This window comes from Haemorhous mexicanus, chromosome 19 (genome assembly GCF_027477595.1).
Source record: "Haemorhous mexicanus isolate bHaeMex1 chromosome 19, bHaeMex1.pri, whole genome shotgun sequence".
Lineage (NCBI taxonomy): Eukaryota > Metazoa > Chordata > Aves > Passeriformes > Fringillidae > Haemorhous > Haemorhous mexicanus.
The window spans coordinates 2,187,940-2,204,647 of NC_082359.1; the positions used below are offsets into that span (position 1 = coordinate 2,187,940).

At 55.5% G+C, this 16,708-nt stretch overlaps 4 protein-coding genes across 5 annotated transcripts; 2 read left to right on the forward strand and 2 right to left on the reverse strand.

Annotated features, from left to right (window-relative positions):
- Nucleotides 1-19: 19 nt before the first annotated feature.
- Nucleotides 20-5,384, forward strand: SPRING1 (SREBF pathway regulator in golgi 1). Its single transcript, XM_059863777.1, has 5 exons — nt 20-214; nt 811-967; nt 2,199-2,350; nt 2,834-2,947; nt 3,882-5,384. The coding sequence occupies exons 1-5, from the start codon at nt 104-106 to the stop codon at nt 3,963-3,965; spliced, it is 618 nt and encodes a 205-aa protein (XP_059719760.1). The 5' UTR covers nt 20-103; the 3' UTR covers nt 3,966-5,384.
- Nucleotides 5,385-5,861: 477 nt separating this feature from the next.
- On the reverse strand, nt 5,862-10,142 carry VPREB3 (V-set pre-B cell surrogate light chain 3). 2 transcript variants are annotated; one of them, XM_059863781.1, is made up of 3 exons: nt 10,014-10,142; nt 6,729-6,856; nt 5,862-6,516 (listed from the first exon to the last, which is right to left on the reverse strand). In XM_059863781.1, the coding sequence occupies exons 2-3, from the start codon at nt 6,775-6,777 to the stop codon at nt 6,188-6,190; spliced, it is 378 nt and encodes a 125-aa protein (XP_059719764.1). In that variant the 5' UTR covers nt 6,778-6,856; nt 10,014-10,142; the 3' UTR covers nt 5,862-6,187. The 2 variants fall into 2 exon arrangements, with proteins under 2 accessions (XP_059719764.1, XP_059719763.1); XM_059863780.1 differs by lacking the exon at nt 10,014-10,142 and having other exon boundaries at nt 6,729-7,454.
- On the forward strand, nt 8,460-12,619 carry C19H22orf15 (chromosome 19 C22orf15 homolog). The gene is made up of 5 exons (XM_059863776.1): nt 8,460-8,740; nt 9,753-9,839; nt 10,099-10,224; nt 10,480-10,554; nt 10,966-12,619. The coding sequence occupies exons 1-5, from the start codon at nt 8,515-8,517 to the stop codon at nt 11,118-11,120; spliced, it is 669 nt and encodes a 222-aa protein (XP_059719759.1). The 5' UTR covers nt 8,460-8,514; the 3' UTR covers nt 11,121-12,619.
- Nucleotides 12,559-13,899, reverse strand: CHCHD10 (coiled-coil-helix-coiled-coil-helix domain containing 10). The gene is made up of 4 exons (XM_059863779.1): nt 13,809-13,899; nt 13,527-13,710; nt 13,214-13,358; nt 12,559-12,815 (listed from the first exon to the last, which is right to left on the reverse strand). The coding sequence occupies exons 1-4, from the start codon at nt 13,862-13,864 to the stop codon at nt 12,796-12,798; spliced, it is 405 nt and encodes a 134-aa protein (XP_059719762.1). The 5' UTR covers nt 13,865-13,899; the 3' UTR covers nt 12,559-12,795.
- Nucleotides 13,900-16,708: the final 2,809 nt, after the last annotated feature.

Here is a 16,708-nt window from a genome sequence, read left to right on the forward strand (position 1 = left end):
CGCCCGCCGGCGGAAGCGCTGGGGCCGCGCCGGGGCCGCCCGGGGCTCGCTGCGCGCCCGCCGGTGATGCCGGCCCCGGGCCCGCGCTGCCCCTCGCCCGGCCATGGTGCCCTGCGGGGCCGTGCTCTGGCGGAGGCTGCTCAGGAAGCGCTGGGTCCTCGGCGTCGTTTTCGGGCTCTCGCTCGTGTACTTCATCAGCAGCACCTTCAAGCAGGTCAGTGCCGGCCGGGCCCCGCACGCTGCGGGCTGGGTTCGAACATCCCGTATGGCACGGGGACTCTCGTTCTCCAGGTGCTGTCACCGCACCCTGGGTAATGCTGCCGTAAGAATGACGTTATAAATATTTAATGGATGCAAGAGTTTAAAATAGGAATGCCTGATTCTGTGTTTGGCAGCAATAGCGGTTTGAACCAAAACTGGGAAAAGAAAGTCTCCACTGGGTTTGCTGGGTGATGTTGTTGTGTCTCTTGGGAGTGGTGATTCCACTGGCAAAGGGCTCATGAAAGATATATATATTCAGCTGTGGTTATTTAATATAAAATATACTACTTTTGTGGTTGTAGTGACTGAATTCAACTGTGTTAGCTGATCCATGGTGAACTGGAATACCCTGACTTTACTGGACTGTGTGTCTTCCTGTTGAAGTATGAAGTTAAATACTGCAAGTAGTAAATTGTTTGCACGGTTGATGCTGGAGTTTCCTGTTCTGGGGTTTACAAGTACTAGGATCTTTAATCCTGGGAGAGGCACATGGATTGAAGAGGCAGGAGGATCTAGTGTGTTTGGTTGCATTCCTGTTTTTCCTTGCAGGAAGAGAGGATGGTGAGAGATCGGACTCTCCTCCAAGTACAGGAGCATGAGCAGCCCATCATGTGGAAGGTGAAGTTCAGCTCGGGGAACAGCAGTCAGCTGAGCAACCAGTGCAGGAACTCTGTGCAGGGGAAGCTCCTCATTACAGATGAACTGGGTATAGTTGATATTTAGTTGAATTTATTCTGCATATGGCAGTGCTGAATGCTGCTTTGCCTGTCTGACTGCTGATGGCACTTTAATAAAGAACAGCTGCTCTTTATTAAGGCATTTTCACTCAGCCCTTGGCCTGTTCTCCTCTGATGCCTGAATTTCACTGTGGCTGCAGGTGCTGCTGCTTTGGTTGTGTGCACACCAGACTCAGGCCCAGGGCTGTGTGAATGTGACTGTGACCACCTAAAAGAATTCCAGTTACCTTTGCACAGACCCCAGGCATTGAGTCCTGCTCAGTTTGCTGTGGTTGCTTGCAGGGCTCTTTGTGTCTCCCTGCAGAGTGCTGCTGCTGTCAGGGGGGTTAGGGAGAGCAACTGAGGAAACCTTGGCCTTGTATGGAGGCAGCTCAAGGCTGGTGTAATTAGTGCTCAGCCACAGTTAATGAGCTTGTCTGACCCTTGTAAACCCAAGGTTATTAACCACTTGTTTTAAGCAGTAGAAGTTAGTGACTCTTCCCTGCCCTGCACCCTGCTTGTTGCTTGGACCTGGATCTTTCTTGGCCACAAATCAAGGCTAGAGAGAACCCACCACATCTTTTGTGATTTGCATCAATGTTAAATTTGGCACTGCCTGACTTAGACTTAGTGCCAGTTCATAAGACCTCTAAAAATTACAGATCTCACAATCTAACACTGTGATAGTACCATTTCTATATATATTCTAATATGGTGTATATTCTGTAATATACACCATATTTCTATACTGATAAAGATTCCTCTCAGCAATGAATATTACACTGTCCTGCATGGCCAAATCTAAGTCTCTTCATACTGAACTGTAAGAGAATTATCCAGACACAGATCTGTTGCAAAAACGCTTGTCATGGTTTTTTTCCCAATATAATCAATGCCAATCCCATTTCCCCTTTCACAACAAGGAACTGTGCCCAAAAAAAGTCAGAACTGAAATAATCTGCATTTAAATACTCATGGTAATACTCATGGTGTATATAGAGCACATATTAGAGTAGGATATGATAGCTGTGCAGGTAACACCAGGCTGTTTGAAACACTGCTCTCCATCTCAAAGAGTGGCTGCACAGGACTGAGGGGCATCATGATCTGCTAAATGACAAACAAACCTGCTCTTAAGGGTTGTGATTCTTACTGCAGATTTTCGTAGAACGTACAGGGGGGTGTGCCTTGCCAGTTGTCACTCCTGTTGCTGTTTTCCAGGCTACATCTGTGAGAGGAAGGACCTGCTGGTGAATGGCTGCTGCAATGTGCACGTGCCCAGCACCAAGCTGTACAGCTGTGACAGCTGCCTGCCCAACGGCTGCTGCAGCATCTACGAGTTCTGTGTGTCCTGCTGCCTGCAGCCCAGCAAGGTGATGGATCTCCTCCTGCTTTCCAGGTGTTCTCGGCTGCTGGGGTCCCTCTGTGGCTAAAAGGGCTTCTTTGTGAGGAGCTTTTCCCTTAGAGGGACAGTTCCTTTTCTTGGAATGATGAGGGAAGCCTCCAAGGAGCATATGGCAAGCTATAAGTAAAGCTTTAACAAACCTCATCCTTCCCACCTTTGGGAGGAAATACTGGGAGTCTGGAAAAGTGTTTCAGCTTCAGGGAAATGATTGCAGAAGATATACTTCAGCCACTATTAGTTTTGTAATTGGCATTTCCCCTTTTTCTGTGAGCTCCTTTTCCTGCTGCTGGGGTTCTGAGGCATTAGCCTTTCAGTGCTTGCTAGAAATCCTAAGTGGAGTTGCGTACTATTCCTCTGATACCTGAGCTTTGTGGGCTGGGGTGGGCTTTGATTACTCCTTGCTGAAGCAGAGTGTTTCTGATTTTTGCCTTCTCTTTGCTGACCACTTCAGCAACATCTCCTGGAGCGGTTCTTGAACCGGGCGGCGATCGCGTTCCAGAACCTCTTCATGGCAGTGGAAGATCACTTTGAGCTGTGTCTGGCCAAGTGTAGGACTTCATCACAGGTGAGGCCCAAAAAGTGCCCTTGAGAAATGGGGCTCCATGCTGTGAATGGCTGGTGTGCCATGTTTGTATTTTCATAAAAGCTGAAGCTCTGGCTGAGGCAGAGCACTTGAATTTAGAGCAGGATGAGTTGCACATTCTCTGTAGAAAAGAGGGGCTTAACCAAAAAGAGACTGAGTTCAGCAACCAGTGAAGTTCTCATATGAGTTCTGGGGAAGATCTCATTAGGATGAAGACAGTGAGAGGTGTTTCCAGTAGCCTCAGAATGCTCTTTATTTTAAGGAACAGCTGGAGACTCACCCTGTGCTGACAATCACCTGCATCAACTCGAAAACTGTGTTGTAATTTCTTTGCTTATTAAGGACAGAGGTGAACTTCTGTTACCCATGTGATTTTAGTAGAAGTTTTGCTCTAAGCAAGCAGTGGCCCTTTTAGAAAGTGCTGTTGGCCATGTCCTGCAGGTTCAGTATTTCAGGTAGCAATAGGGATGGACTGCAAGCAAAGGATAGAGTTCCAAATGTCTCCAAAGTTACTGGGATTTTTTACCCATAAAATCTGAACTCTATCTTTTGTCCAGAAAAATGCACACATCTCAAGTTGCAAACTTTATTGTGCTCTGCTTGCTTAGAACATTTGATGATACTGGCTAAACAGATCTAATTTTTTTTTAATGAACTGTTTCCACCTACTTGGGTGCTCTCTTGAGAGATTGAAAATGAGATTCTGGTTCAACATTGCAGTGCTGTAATACATCAGCTGGATCTTGTGTGCTGGCAGTGCAGAGTTCTTTGATCCAAAGACACTCTGATGTGTAGAACAATTTGGGATTTTTTTTTTTTTGCCTGTGCATAAACACTGTGGGTTTTGTCCCTCAGTGAAAGGATACCTTGTTTCACTGTGTGTAAGTTGTTAAAGCTTCTCCTCCTTTCCTGGCAGAGTGTGCAGCATGAGAACACCTACAGAGACCCAGTTGCCAAATACTGCTATGGGGAGTACCCCCCAGAGCTCCTGCCTGTCTGAGAGCTGCAGATCTGAGCAGCAGGAAGAAGGAACTGGAGCCTTGAATCCAAAAGGACCAGACAGCAGTTGTTGCTTTACCAAAGCCTCAGTGTAAAAAGCTTGCCTTGTGTGTGGGAGCAAACCCAGAGGTGAAGAGAGGAAGTAAGGAACTTTTGGGACTGAATCTTGCTTTTTTCCATTTATTGTGCACTTGCTTTGGAGTGCTGGTACTGTGCTGCTGTGCCAGTGCATTCGTTGAATACTTCCTCTGAATTTCAGGAATCATGGAGTCAATCTAGGCTATAGAACATCATGGGGACAATATCTAACGTGGCTTTGCAGCCGTAAATGGAGGTTCAGTTGTGTCTCTGCAGTCCAGAGACTTCCCAGGGTGACAGAAGTAACTGGAGGGCTTTTCCTTTCAGAGGGCAAAGCATGCCCACTGTGCTTCTCTCTCTGGAGCCCTTCTTGGCATGCATGGTGTACACTACATATGTAATTATCAATTATTTATTCATTTTATATGGGTCACTGGCTGAAAGTATGGATGCTTTGCACAGCTGGTTGTGGATGCCTTTCAGTCCCTGCTTTGCTGTGTCAGCTAGAAGGGATATTTTAGATCCTGACTAAAGTTGGTAGGGTTTTTTTTCCCTCCTTAGTCTAAAGGAATTGTATTGGGATTTGTCACTATAGTCCTTATGTTCCTCTTAGTGAGTTTAACCATTCAGAACTCCAATGGAGTTGTTCTGCCACAGTCCCATAGCACAAGAGAAGAGCAGGGATCTGCCTAGGATGGGATGTTTATTGTCTCTAAACACTTTCCTTGTTACTCTGCAGCAGTTTCCTCAAAGAGGAGTCCAGTCTTGTGAGCAGCTCTCTGCTCTCCACTTGCTGACAGGGAGCAGGGAAGATTTGTTTGCTTGAACTTGTTCAGGCCTTGGTATTTCAAATTCACTCCTGGTTGTGCAGGAGGCCAAAGGGTGGAGCTGAGCTCTCCCCACCACCTTTCCCAGAGCTGCCTGTGCCTTTCCAGCCTGCTCCAGTGAAGGAGGCAGGATGGCTCTGCCAGCCTTTTCCACCTCTCAGGCAGATCCTGAAATGTTTTACATCTGCATCTCAGGCAGCAAACAGCAGCTTCCTTTTAGCCCTTGGAACCCCCTTGCACAAAATTCGAGCTGATCTTCACCTTTGACCAACAAGTTAAACAGGACTCAGTTAAGAAGACGAGAATTCATTATCCCATGCTTGCTTTACACAATCCAGTGCCCAGCTCCTGCCACTGTACTCAGGCAATGGGGAAAGGAAGACAGCAACCTACGGCCGGGAGTTCAGGATAAAAGGAGGCTGCGTCCATCCTTTTATCTCGACAGAGACCCCGCGGGGTTATGGTGTAGTGGACTCTCTCCCTTTATTCGAATAAAGTTGCAGGACTCCTCTGTCTCCTTTGTGGATTTTTCACAGCGCGGCTTTTCGCACGTGCTGAGCACACGACCAGGGCAGGAGCCCGACCGGACCGCCGCGGGCCCTGACGCGAACTGAGGTAACCCGGAAGTGACGCGCCTGATTTTGTGTCCCCCTGAGCCAATGGTACCGCAGGCCATCCCTCACGTGACATCAGTGCCCGCCCCTGGGCCCCAACTCCCGCCGCCGGGCGCGCGCCGAGCTGAGCATGCGCAGTGCGGCCATCCCGGCATTTCCCCAATTCTGTGGGAAAACCCTTCATCCTTCTGTAAGAAAACGTCCCCACAAAGTCCCAGCGGGAGCACGCGTGTCCCTGTCCCCTCAGGAGCTGTGCTGTGGGACCAGGGGCTGCTCCGGGGGTGGGTGAGGGCTCTCCCCGGCCCAGAGACCCCGCCAGGCCCGCAGCCCCTCCTGCCTGCCCTGATTGCCCAGGGACTCGCCACACGAGCCGCGGGGTGAGGATCAGCCTTTATTACCTTCATTACCTTTAATTAAACTCTGCGGAAGCCCCAGCCAGGTGGAAGCCGCCTTGTGCCAGGTGCTGGAAGAGCCCGGGACAGCCAGGCCGCTGCCCAGTCCCCCAGCCTCCCGCTCTGCGGCCGTGCCCGGCTGTCTGATGCCCCGTGAGGGACGCTTGGGGACAAAGAGGGGTGGCTGCACTTCCCAGCACGAGGCCTGCTCAAGCATGCAAGGATGGATTTTAACCATCTCTCCCAGGGCTGCCGCTCTCCCTGCTGGCAGAGGGTGGCCAAGGGAAGCAGGGAAAGCTTCGGGTGCCGTCTCTAGAGCCACCTGAGGGCGGGGGACAGGGCGCAGTAATAGGTGCCGTTGTCGTCCTGGCAGGCGGCTGCGATGGTGAGGATGCAGGCGTTGCTGGCCAGGTCTTTGGTGGCCGAGAAGCGGTCGGGAGTCTTGGCAGGCTTGTGCTTGTCTCTCTCAGAGTTGTAATAGAGCAGGTAGGTGAGGGAGTGCCCCGGGCGCTGCTGGTACCAGGAGATGCCGAAGTGGCTGATGTTGTACTGCGGGCTCAGCGTGCAGAAGAGCCGAGCGCTCTGCCCGGGCTGCACGAACACGGAGTGCGGCTGGCTCAGCACGGGCTGAGCCCTGGCAGCTGCACATACCAGGGATGCAGTCAGTGATGGGCTGAGCCGTGTCCCCCATCACCCTCTGCCCCAAGATGTCCACAAAACATTACCCACCCACCCTGCTCATCGCATCACAAGCCGTGGAGCAAAACGCCCTACTCAAACCACCCCCCCTTGGAGAGCCCAGGCCTGCCCTCCACCCTGCAGTGCCCCAGGCAGAGCTGACTGACACCCTTACCTGTGCCCAGCATCCCCAGCAGGAGCAGGACTGTGAATCCCAGGGCCATGGCAGGAGGCAGAGGAAGGGAGGCTGTTTCAGAGCAGCTCTGGGGTGCTGCACAAAGCCCGGGTGCTGTGCCGTGGCCACTGGTGGGGTGTATGTAAATGACACGGGGGGCTCAGGGACTCTGCTCCCTGGGGCTGCTCGCTCTGCTGCAGCTGGGCTTCAGGAAGGGGGTGAGAGCCACCCACCTTCACCCCAGCCCATTTCCTTCAGCTGCACCAGCACACCCACAGCTCACCCTGGGCACTGGGGTGGCATCACTGACCATCTCTTTGCTGATGGGACGAACAGAGAGGTTTCCCTGCAGTCCCACACTCAGGCCCTCTGCTGCCAGGCATGCAGGAGGCCAGGAGCCTGAGCCACACCGTGCCAAGGATGCCCTGGGGAGGCAGCAGGCTGGGGGCCACCAGGGAGAAGGGAACTGTCCCATCACAGAAGCAACAGAAGGAAAGCTGCTGCTGCCTTCATGCAGCTCCCTCACGGTGACAGGAATGACTGGGCAGGGTCTCAGCATAACTTGCAGCAGGGGCTGGGAGCTGCTGAGGGTGCTGCCTCTTGGCCAGGGCCACCTCAGGAGCAGCAGCCACAGGCAGCCCTGGTGGGTGGGTGGCTGCTGAGGCCAGCGGGCAGGAGGCGTGTCCCCAGGGAGCTGGGGCAGAGCTGGCTGCAGCACAGCTGCTGCGGAAGGACAGCAGACTGTCACAGCAACGGCCACCAGCTCAGAGGGCGTGAAGCCACTCCCACCTGTGACACCTGTCACGGGGCCACTGTGTCACATGGCCACCAGCCCAGGCTGTCCCCAGCCGTGAGGGCAGCGGGCACTTCTCATGTGCCAGAGCCGCCGGGCAACTCCTGCCCTCCCCAGGCAGGCTCAGCCCCTGCCTGTGCCACCTCATCACCACCCGGGGACAGCCACTCCCTCCCTCTGCAGCACCCACAGAGGCCCTGAGCCAAAGACGTTTGCAAGTTTGTCCCTGCAGTTATCAGCAGTTTGTGTTTGATGAGCTCTTGCAGGTACGAGCACCCTGCAGGTACAGCTCCAGCTGCTGCCCACCAGCACTCCCCACATGCTGCAGAGTGGTGGCAAGATGAACACAAGTCTCCCTGCACACGTCTGGGGAGGAGTGTCACACACACACACCTTGTCCCAAGCTCTGAGCAGGTCAAGTCCATGGATTAGGCTGACTGTGAAATGAAACCTGGCAAGACAGAGAAAAATCAACTCCCCATGCCAAGAGGGGCATTCCAGAGAAAGGGAATTTGTCCTCAGAGCAGTGAGCACTGGATAATGCAGCACATCAGTGTTGCTACTGGTTCCCACCATTCCAGCCTCCTCATCTGCTGAGCAGCCCAGGGACATTATTCCATCCACGTTTTCCACAGGAAAAGGGGATGAAGCTACAGGGCCCTGACTGCAGGGACACTTGCACAGCAACATTTGGGCACCAAACAGAAGATGCAGGCAGCACATGAACATGTCCACCATGGGGCTGCAAAACCCCAGTGCCTCCTGCTCCAGAGCAGGACCAGCACAGGCAGGTCCTCAGGGGGATTTCTCCAGTGGCATCCAGCCATGTCACACAGCAGGCCAGGCTGGCCTTGCAGCAGTGCTGGGCTCAGTTAGGAGCAGGGTGATCAGATGTGGCACCACCACAACCCAGATGAGCTGCAGGACAAATGGGGGGGACGGGAAACACCACGAGGCTACAAAAAGTTGGAAATTCAGAGCATCTGGGACCACATGGAGCAGGCTGCTGTTCAGTTAGCTCAGCCCTTGCTCTGCCTCCCCTCTCCCCCCGCAGGTCGCTCGAGAATCTGCATTCACTGTTGCTGGGCAATCTGGCTACTGAAACCACAACAGCGTCAGTGGGGATGGAGCCTCTGTGTCCGGGGCGCTGCAGCAGCTCCCAGCGCTGCCGGCAGGGAGGGACACGGCAGCACCATGTTCGCCACGGTGAGATTCGGAGGTAGGTGGGGGCAGCCGGGCACCTGGGCCACCCTTGTCACCCCCACGAGGGGCAGGGAGGGACACAGCACCTGGTGCTCAGCAATGCCCAGTGCTGAGGGAACAGGCAGGAGAGCTCTGCCAGGCACAGCAGCATCCTGCACTTCACTGCTTTTCAAAAAGGGAAATCTATTACCCCTACACTCCAAATCATGGAGGGAAACCACTCCAGCAGAGCTGAGTTAAGCACAGGGAGGGAGGCTGGAGGTGAGGAGGAGCTCCCAGCCTGGCAGCTCTGGGAAAGCACCGGAGGGGACCCTGCTTATCTAGACACAACCAGAAGAGCCATGGGGCACAAGTGCCAGCTGCTAGCAGAGCTCCTCTGTTCTGGGCTGTGTGGGAAGGGTTCCCTGGCTCTCAGTGTCAGAGAGCAGGCATTTGTGAGGAGGAATGAGCAGCCCCTGTCCTGACCTTACCCAGCTGGCTGATAGCCTTGGCCTTACCCCAGAAGCCATCAGACACACACAGTCCTAAGCCTTTGCTCCCTCTGCTATTTGAATTGGATTCCCAGCTCTGACTACTGACGTGTGTCAGCCCTGGGGGATTTCTCAATTGTGACAAACTCGGTCAGAGTTCATGGCCAAAATATCCCCGGGTGACTCAGCCACAAGCTCCAGCTCTTTCCCCTTGTGACTGGGACCAGCTCGTAGGAGGGCACTGGCAAGGACCAGAGCTCACTGCTTTTTCCTACTTATGCTTGGTGAAACAAAGTTGGGGGACAGAGACACTTCATCAATCAGAACCATTCTCCCCAAATGAAAGTGCTCATCTTCTCCTCTTGCCCTGGAGCAGTCTCAGCACCCAGTGCCAGCAGCCATGGCTGTAATGCAGCTGCTCAAGGCCCTGCTGGTGCCATGTGGGGGTCCTGCCTTTGCTGACCACAGTGGGCACCTCTGAGCCACCTCCTGTGCCCATGTGGTCCCTGGGTTTGGGGTGACCACGCTGCTATCTCAGGTCTCATTCCCTATTTGCAGCCAACTGCCAAGAGATGGTGAACCTGCTCTGCTGCATCCAGACCCTCACAGGCCACCTGAAGTGGAAGTGTCAGTGCAGACCCGAAGGTAGGAGTGCTCTGGGCTGTGGTCACCAAGGGACTGCCACTCACCCACAGAGGAACAGGACAGGGTAACAAATGGGTCACATGGGAGTCACAGAACATCCCAAAACACAGGGAAAGGCACAGCAAACCTCCCACTCCCCAGATCTCAACAGATTCTGTTCTAAGTGTAACTTACCAAGGAAAATGCCTCTAAACCCCTCAGGCTCACGTGGGCCCCACAGGGGCAGCCTGGGCTTCCTTCACCACATCTCTCTCTCCAGACTGCATTGATCTCATGGATGAAAAGGGCACCCTGATGAACCTGAGCAAAGTGGAAGATCCTGCATCTGAATATGCCAGCAAACACCTGCAGGGAAGGCAGCGCTACATCCTCGTCAGAGCTGTCCGTGAGTTCCTGTGCAGCCAGCCCCGCTCAGGGGCAGCTCTGGGGAGGGCTCTGCTCAGCAGCCACTTGGACACAGCCCAGAAACTCTGAGGAGGGAGAAGCCAGCTCAGATGAACAGCTAGAGCTGAGCCTTTGTTTGTCCAAGGGCTGCTCCAGGGGAGAAGGAACTCTTCCTGGGCAGAACCACCTGCCCCAGTTACAAGCCTTGAGTTTACAACCAGGAGAGACTAATCCATTTCTCTCATTCTGCTGCCAGGAGAAGAAAACTCTGAAGCCATCTGCTATGAATCCTTGCTTGAGGACCTGGGGAAACACTACCCTGACCTCCCAGGTAAGAGCCAGGCACCCACCTCACCTCCACAGAGGAGTCAGGGGTGCTGGCATGTCTCCTGTTCCCAGCTCAGCCCTTGTACAGCACCTGTGGGACTCCCCTCTGATCCCTGTGCTCCTTCAGGGCTCCTGTAGGCAGTGGCTGCATTCAGGCACCAAGGGAGGGGACAAGCAGGGCTGCTGGGCAGGACCCCTCCCAGTTAGGAGTGAGACCTCACACCAGGCAGAGCCCTGCCCAGCTTGTCCCCCTGGCAAAGGGGCTCATCTCCTTGGAACAAATGGGGGGGAATCCCTCAAGTGTCTCTCCCAGGCTGTAGTCTCATAGGCTGGCAGTGCCTTGCTCAACGGGTAATGGGCAACTGACCAACACAGCAGGAACACAAAACTCTGGAAGGGCTTGGTCACTCCACAGATCGTCTGCAGCAGCTCTCAGGAAAGACTGAGAGGACAGAGCAGAGGAAGAAGGGCTCCTTGCAGAGGGCTCAGCCTCACACCAGCACCCGAGCCAGGAGCAGGACCACCTTACAGAGCAAGAGGAGCTTGGAACACAAGAGCAACCCTAAATGAGGAACAGACCCATCACTGGTCACCAGGCAGCCTCCACCAGGACCCCAACACCTGCCCAGGTTCTTATTCCAGCACAGCAGAGTCCCCTGTAGTGAGCCCCTTGGGATCCCCTGCCCCCCCAGAGCTTCACACATCCCAAACTGCACCCGGACAAACCCACCATCACAGCCAGGCACTGGCACCATCCTCCTGCTTCAGGGCTCTCATGCTCCCCTGGCATGGCCTGCATCCCCAGGGACAAGAACCTGCACCTCCTTCCCACCCAGCTGCACTCCTGTTACTGCTGGGCCTGCTTCCCACTGCAGCACTCTGGAGTGGCCCTGCAGGGACTGCCCACTGCCATCTCCAGGAGAAGCTGCTCCAGAGACAGCCACAACTGCAGAGGCAGCACTTTGCCAAGCTGGGTCAAAGGCAGAACACACCTCCTGCAGGTGCTGCTGCTAGTTCTCCTTAACAGCTTCTCCTCCCAGAGCAGCACACCAACAGTCTAATACACTTATTTCTTAAAGGGAGTTAAACACTTTGGAGTGGTTCCTCCCTGCTCTCACAGGACAGCCCAGCACACGGAGCACCTGGGCTTTTTATCTCTCTGATCGACTTTCTCCCTTGGCTGTGTCTAAGGAGAACACCAGACACCCCTGGCAAGGCCAGGCACAGCTCAGGATATCTCTACCAAGAACTTAAGACTGTGACATTTAGAAGGGGCAGGACTTTCAACATCAGCCTCCAGTACCTGCTAACAGCATTTACCACCTAGATTTGGATTTCCTCACAGATCCCAGCAAGGGGCTGAGAACTTGTCCTTCATTCAACAGTCACAGATCAAAAGGTTAAAAGACTCATTCTGGCATGAAAACTGCATCAGTTAAACACCTGAAAGTCTCCTGGCTTCACTGCTGTGCCACTGAAACTCCAGCTGAAACCTCAGACTTCCCTCTTAGACCAACGTGAGGAACGGGCTGTCCCTGCTGGAGGCCAGTCCATGGGCAGCAGTCACGAGGCTGTGCTGACAAGGTGACTGGAAGAGCAAAGCAGCCCCAGACTTCACCTGATGCCAGTGACCTTGAGAGCATTGCATAACCTGCTAAAGCCTCAAAGTCAGATCAGCCAACTGCACCCAGGTCCCACAGCCAGACAGGTCACACTCAGCTCTGAGGGCAGGACAGGCACTCAGGAAGAGGATATCTATAGAAAAGTAACTTGTCACTGAAAATCCCGTGGGACACGTGTTGGCTTAGCTCCCTGCAGCCTCTCCTCTGCCTGGAGGGCAGCCAGGGTCTGGATCCCCTTGTGCCAAGTCACACAGGCCCAGTCCTTGCTAGGCTGCACCCCCTGCTTGCAGGAAGCACACACTTGTGCCTTGTCCTTTGGCTGACAATGTTTACACTTTGGTAGCTTGATTTTAGCTTGAGAATTAAATGAAGAACATGCACAGGTGATAGGTCCAAATAAATTCTTTTATTTCTCTGTAATAAATACACTGCTATTTGAACACTGAAGAGCCTTGGGTCCAACCATTCCTTTCCTTCCCTACTAGTTCAGAAGTGAATTACCACTAGAATACTCCTGGCTGGTCAGTCTGCTCCCTCCAGCTCGCTCCCTGTCTGTCCTGCCACTCCCTGGGGAGAGCAGGGCTCTACAACACGATCCTCTTTCCTACGAGGGGGCAAATTCTTCACAGCAGAGAAGAAACACCTACAGGGAGAAAGCAGAAGGTCAGCATTAGGAACACGTTCCAGCAGCTGGAGTTAAAGCTCTCACCCGGTGTAACCAGATCATGACCTAACTACTAACAACAACTTGTACCAAATGCAGCAGGAATCACAGAGTCAGCCAGGGAGAGCAGCAGGCTGCCCACGGCAGCAAGAGTGGATCCTCTAAGAAGGTACCTACAGCCTCCCAGCCTTCACAGAGACATGGCCAAAATCATTCCTCCTTCCCTTTCCAGCTACCTTCCTGCCTAAAGATGCAACTACTTCCTACTAAAGCCCTAAAGGGCGCCGTATCCCCAAAAAATCGCTTCTGCAACCCTCTAAGCCTCGGAGGCGCTGTGCTGGCAGCAGCTCCCTGCTGCAGGGCCGGGGCACACTCACCGTTGCTGTACTTGCACTGCTTCAGAGCCTCGTTGAAGCCCTCGCACAGGGTCAGGTCTCGCTGGTTGGTGGCGCATTCCAGGAACTGCTTCATCTCATAGTGGCACGGTCCGTACGGCGACTGCGGCAGCACGGCCCGGGGCTCCTGTGGCCACGGGCCCGGTCAGGCCGGGCGGGGGCAACGGCGCCTGTTCCAGCGCGCTCCCGTCCGTCTGTCCGTCCGTCCCTCCCTCCCGCCCGGCCCCGCTCCCCTCTCCCGCCGTCCCCTCCCGCCCAAGGACGGCCCAAGGGCACTGCCCGGCTCCGCTCGCACCTGGGCGGGCGCCGCCGCCTTGGCGGGCTCGGAGGAGCCGCCGCTGAAGACGCCGGTGATGGCGCTGCCCACGACGTGTCCCACGGCGGAACCCACGGCCACGCCGGCCGCCGTGCTCGCCATCTGCGCCATCAGCCCGGGCTGCGCAGGCTGCGCCGCGGGCGCCGGGGCCGCTGGGGCCGGGCTGCGGAGAGAAGGGAGTCATGAGGGGCGGCACAGGGCGTTGTGGCAAGGTGCGCCCCGGTGTGCCGTGCTGGGGCGGGCCGGGCCGGGCCGGGGTACCTGGCGGGCGCGGGGTGCGCGGCGGGCCGGGACACGCTCCTGCTGCCGCGCGCCATGGCTGTGTGCGCGCCCCGCCCCGCGCCCGACTTTACCTGGCCCGCGCCGCCACGTGACGCAGCGCGCACGCGCAAACGGCGGCCGGAGCCAGGCCACGCCCCGCTGGGGGAAGGCGCTGCTCCCGCAGGGCGCATGCGCAGTAAGCACGGGGAAGCCCCGCGCACCTCCCGCCGGCCCCCGGCAGAGGGCGCGCGAGACCCGTGCAGGCCCGGGAGCGGGAACCGGTGACGGGATGGGTCACGGGATCAATAATGGAACCGGTCACGGCATTGATCACGGGATCAATAATGGAACCGGTGACGGGATCGGTCATGGACCCGATCACGGGATCGATCATGGAACCGGTCACAGTATGTGGATGCTATGGGACAGAGAGAGAGAAACGGCAAGCGTTTCTCACAGCGGCTTGTGAGAAGTTTTAAGGAGTTCAAAAGATGTGATAACCTATTGACTATAAACGATTTGCAAGTAGTGTTTTTTTACTTTATTTTTCTGTTCCTCTCAAGGGCAGTGCGTGAGAAAGGTGTTTTCTTGTTAGTTAGCCAATAGAATAGAATCTATGGTACCACGCTATAAAAACCGCGCGGTTCTTTTGAATGAAGCCTTCTTTGCTACGATCCTGCCTCTCGCCTGCTCCTGCCGCGACCCCGGCGCAAGAGTGACAACGGCATTGATCGCGGGATCGGTCATGGAACCGGTGACGGGATCGATCATGGGACCGGTCACGGCATTGATCACGGGATCGGTCATGGAACCAGTCAAGGGATCAATCACGGGATTAATAATAGAACCGGTCACGGATCGATCACGGGACCAATCATGGAACAAATCACGGGATCGATCACGGAACCGGTGACGGGATCGGTCACCGAAGCACCGAGACACGCAAAGACCGAAACAAGCCCCGAGTGCCGGCGCTCAGCCAAGGCCCCCCGTGCCCGCTGTCCCCAGCCAGCCCCGCGCGGTTTCTGAGCACCCCCAGCCGGTGACCCCAGCGCTGCCCTGGGTGCTGCCCCCGCGCCGGGGCTGGGCAGCCCTTCAGGGCAGAAATCTGTCCCTGACGTCCAAGGCAAACATTCCCGAAACAGCTTGCGGCCGTTTGTCCTGTGCTACCTGCGGGAACAGAACGATCCCCCCCCCTCCATGCTCGGCCCGGGAGCGCAGGGACGGCGGCCCCGGGACGGCGCTACAGGGCGGGACACGGCAGAACTCCCGGTGCCGGGCTTTGCGGAGGTTCGGAGTGCTCCTGCCAGGTGTGGGCAGGCCGGCAGAGCGAGAAGGGGCTTGTAATGGGCAACGAACGCGGCCGCTGTGGAGGAGAGGCGGGTAATGAGGGAATGTGAGCGCTCCGCAATTGGGGCAGGGAAAGGAGGCTGCCAGGGAGGAGGGAAGGGAGGAATGATGCGGTCTAAACCATTGACCAGCAGAACAATTTTTGCAGCAGCCCTCTGGATACAAACCAGGAGATCAAGGAATGCTGTGCAAGGCGTGGACATTGTTGGGCAGTAGGAATCCATGAAAAGATGATGATGAGCCCTCAAGTCATGAAGAGACAGGCTGGACGACGCCAGCTTTACCTCTAGACCAATTTCCTGACAATCATCTCTTCCCTGGCACCCCCACTCGTCTCCAGGGCCTCTGTGGGTCTCCTCAGTGTCTCCCTGGAACGGGCCTTGTTGCCACCTCTATCTTTGGGTGTTCCTTTGCCCAATGGAGAGAAAGAAATTTCCAAAATTGAGAAGGATCCAGAAGATGTCCAGGAAAAAAAGAAAAATCCCAGCTGTGTCGTCTCTAGGGCTGCGTTCGTACATTCAGCAAGTTGTGAAAAGCAGCTCTTTGGGCTGGTTCATTGACTGGCAGGAATTAGAGAGCTCAGGCACTGCAGGGATGGCAATTAGCTGCTGTGGAAGTGTTTTTGTAGAGTCAAATTTCCAGCACGAGGGGAAGAGAAAAGCGTTTGTAAAGCAAGCCGCCCCTCGGCGCGGGAGCCGGGCGGGCAGGGGGAGCTGCAGCTCCTGAGGAAGGAAAGGGTCGTTCTCAAACAAACACCACTGCGAGGGGAACACCCCCAAATCCTTCCCGCCGCAGTGCCGGGGGCTCTCCTGCCCCGGGAGCTGTGCAGTGCTGCTCTCAGCTGGAGCAGCGGCATTTTACACCCAGCGTTTCCCTGCCTGTCTTCTCCCACCGACAGAGGGGGCGAGCAGCTGGAAAAGCTGGAATGGGACTGGAAAGCCCCCGCCTCAGCAGCACCTGCACTGTTCCCTTTTCCCAGGTCCCGGGGAAGTGTGGCTCCCTTCCTTGAAGGGAAGAGTGTGGCCCGTCCCGAGGAGCCATGAGAGCAAACAGAGGTGGGAGAGACAGGACGGAGAAAGGGCAGGAGGGGAGATGAGGGTGGGTGAGCTCAGGGAGCCCCTGGCTGTGAGGAGCCCCAGCTCTGCAGCTGAGCTCGGCCGTGCTGCCAGCTGAGCCATCGGTGTGTGGGGCTGGGCTCCTGCCCCGCAGGCTCCTTCCCTTCCCTGCCTGCTCGCTCCTGGCAGCTCCAGGGGCTCGGATGTGCAGGAGGGAGGAGAGGATGGACTCGCAGGGGCACAGGGAGTGCCAGAGCCCCAGCCGTAAGAAATCAACATTCATTAGTTCCAGCAGGCTCCGAAGAACTTGCTGAAGGAGCCCGGGCTTCAAGCTGAGCGCGCCCCTCTCAGCCGTGTCTGGGGGACCCTTTGATTTGGTTAATGAGACACAAAGTTTTTCTGTGCAGTGGGAGGCCGGCTCTGTGCTGAGGAGTGCAGCTAGCCCGGCTTTACTAATGAGATAATTTGGTGTGGCTGGCGGCGAGGCTGTGTACA

Excerpts from the sequence above, each read along its gene's own strand:
- SPRING1 (XM_059863777.1), top strand. The coding sequence starts at position 104 with ATGGTGCCCTGCGGGGCCGTGCTCTGGCGGAGGCTGCTCAGGAAGCGC. Across the intron at positions 968-2,198 it reads CCTCATTACAGATGAACTGG|GCTACATCTGTGAGAGGAAG; the intron begins GTATAGTTGATA and ends GCTGTTTTCCAG. Across the intron at positions 2,351-2,833 it reads GCTGCCTGCAGCCCAGCAAG|CAACATCTCCTGGAGCGGTT; the intron begins GTGATGGATCTC and ends TGACCACTTCAG.
- VPREB3 (XM_059863781.1), bottom strand. The coding sequence starts at position 6,777 with ATGGCCCTGGGATTCACAGTCCTGCTCCTGCTGGGGATGCTGGGCACA. Across the intron at positions 6,517-6,728 it reads GCTGGGGATGCTGGGCACAG|CTGCCAGGGCTCAGCCCGTG; the intron begins GTAAGGGTGTCA and ends TGGTATGTGCAG.
- C19H22orf15 (XM_059863776.1), top strand. The coding sequence starts at position 8,515 with ATGGAGCAGGCTGCTGTTCAGTTAGCTCAGCCCTTGCTCTGCCTCCCC. Across the intron at positions 8,741-9,752 it reads CGCCACGGTGAGATTCGGAG|CCAACTGCCAAGAGATGGTG; the intron begins GTAGGTGGGGGC and ends CCCTATTTGCAG. Across the intron at positions 10,225-10,479 it reads CATCCTCGTCAGAGCTGTCC|GAGAAGAAAACTCTGAAGCC; the intron begins GTGAGTTCCTGT and ends TTCTGCTGCCAG.
- CHCHD10 (XM_059863779.1), bottom strand. The coding sequence starts at position 13,864 with ATGGCGCGCGGCAGCAGGAGCGTGTCCCGGCCCGCCGCGCACCCCGCG. Across the intron at positions 13,711-13,808 it reads GCGCACCCCGCGCCCGCCAG|CCCGGCCCCAGCGGCCCCGG; the intron begins GTACCCCGGCCC and ends TTCTCTCCGCAG. Across the intron at positions 12,816-13,213 it reads GCAGTGCAAGTACAGCAACG|GTGTTTCTTCTCTGCTGTGA; the intron begins GTGAGTGTGCCC and ends TTCTCCCTGTAG.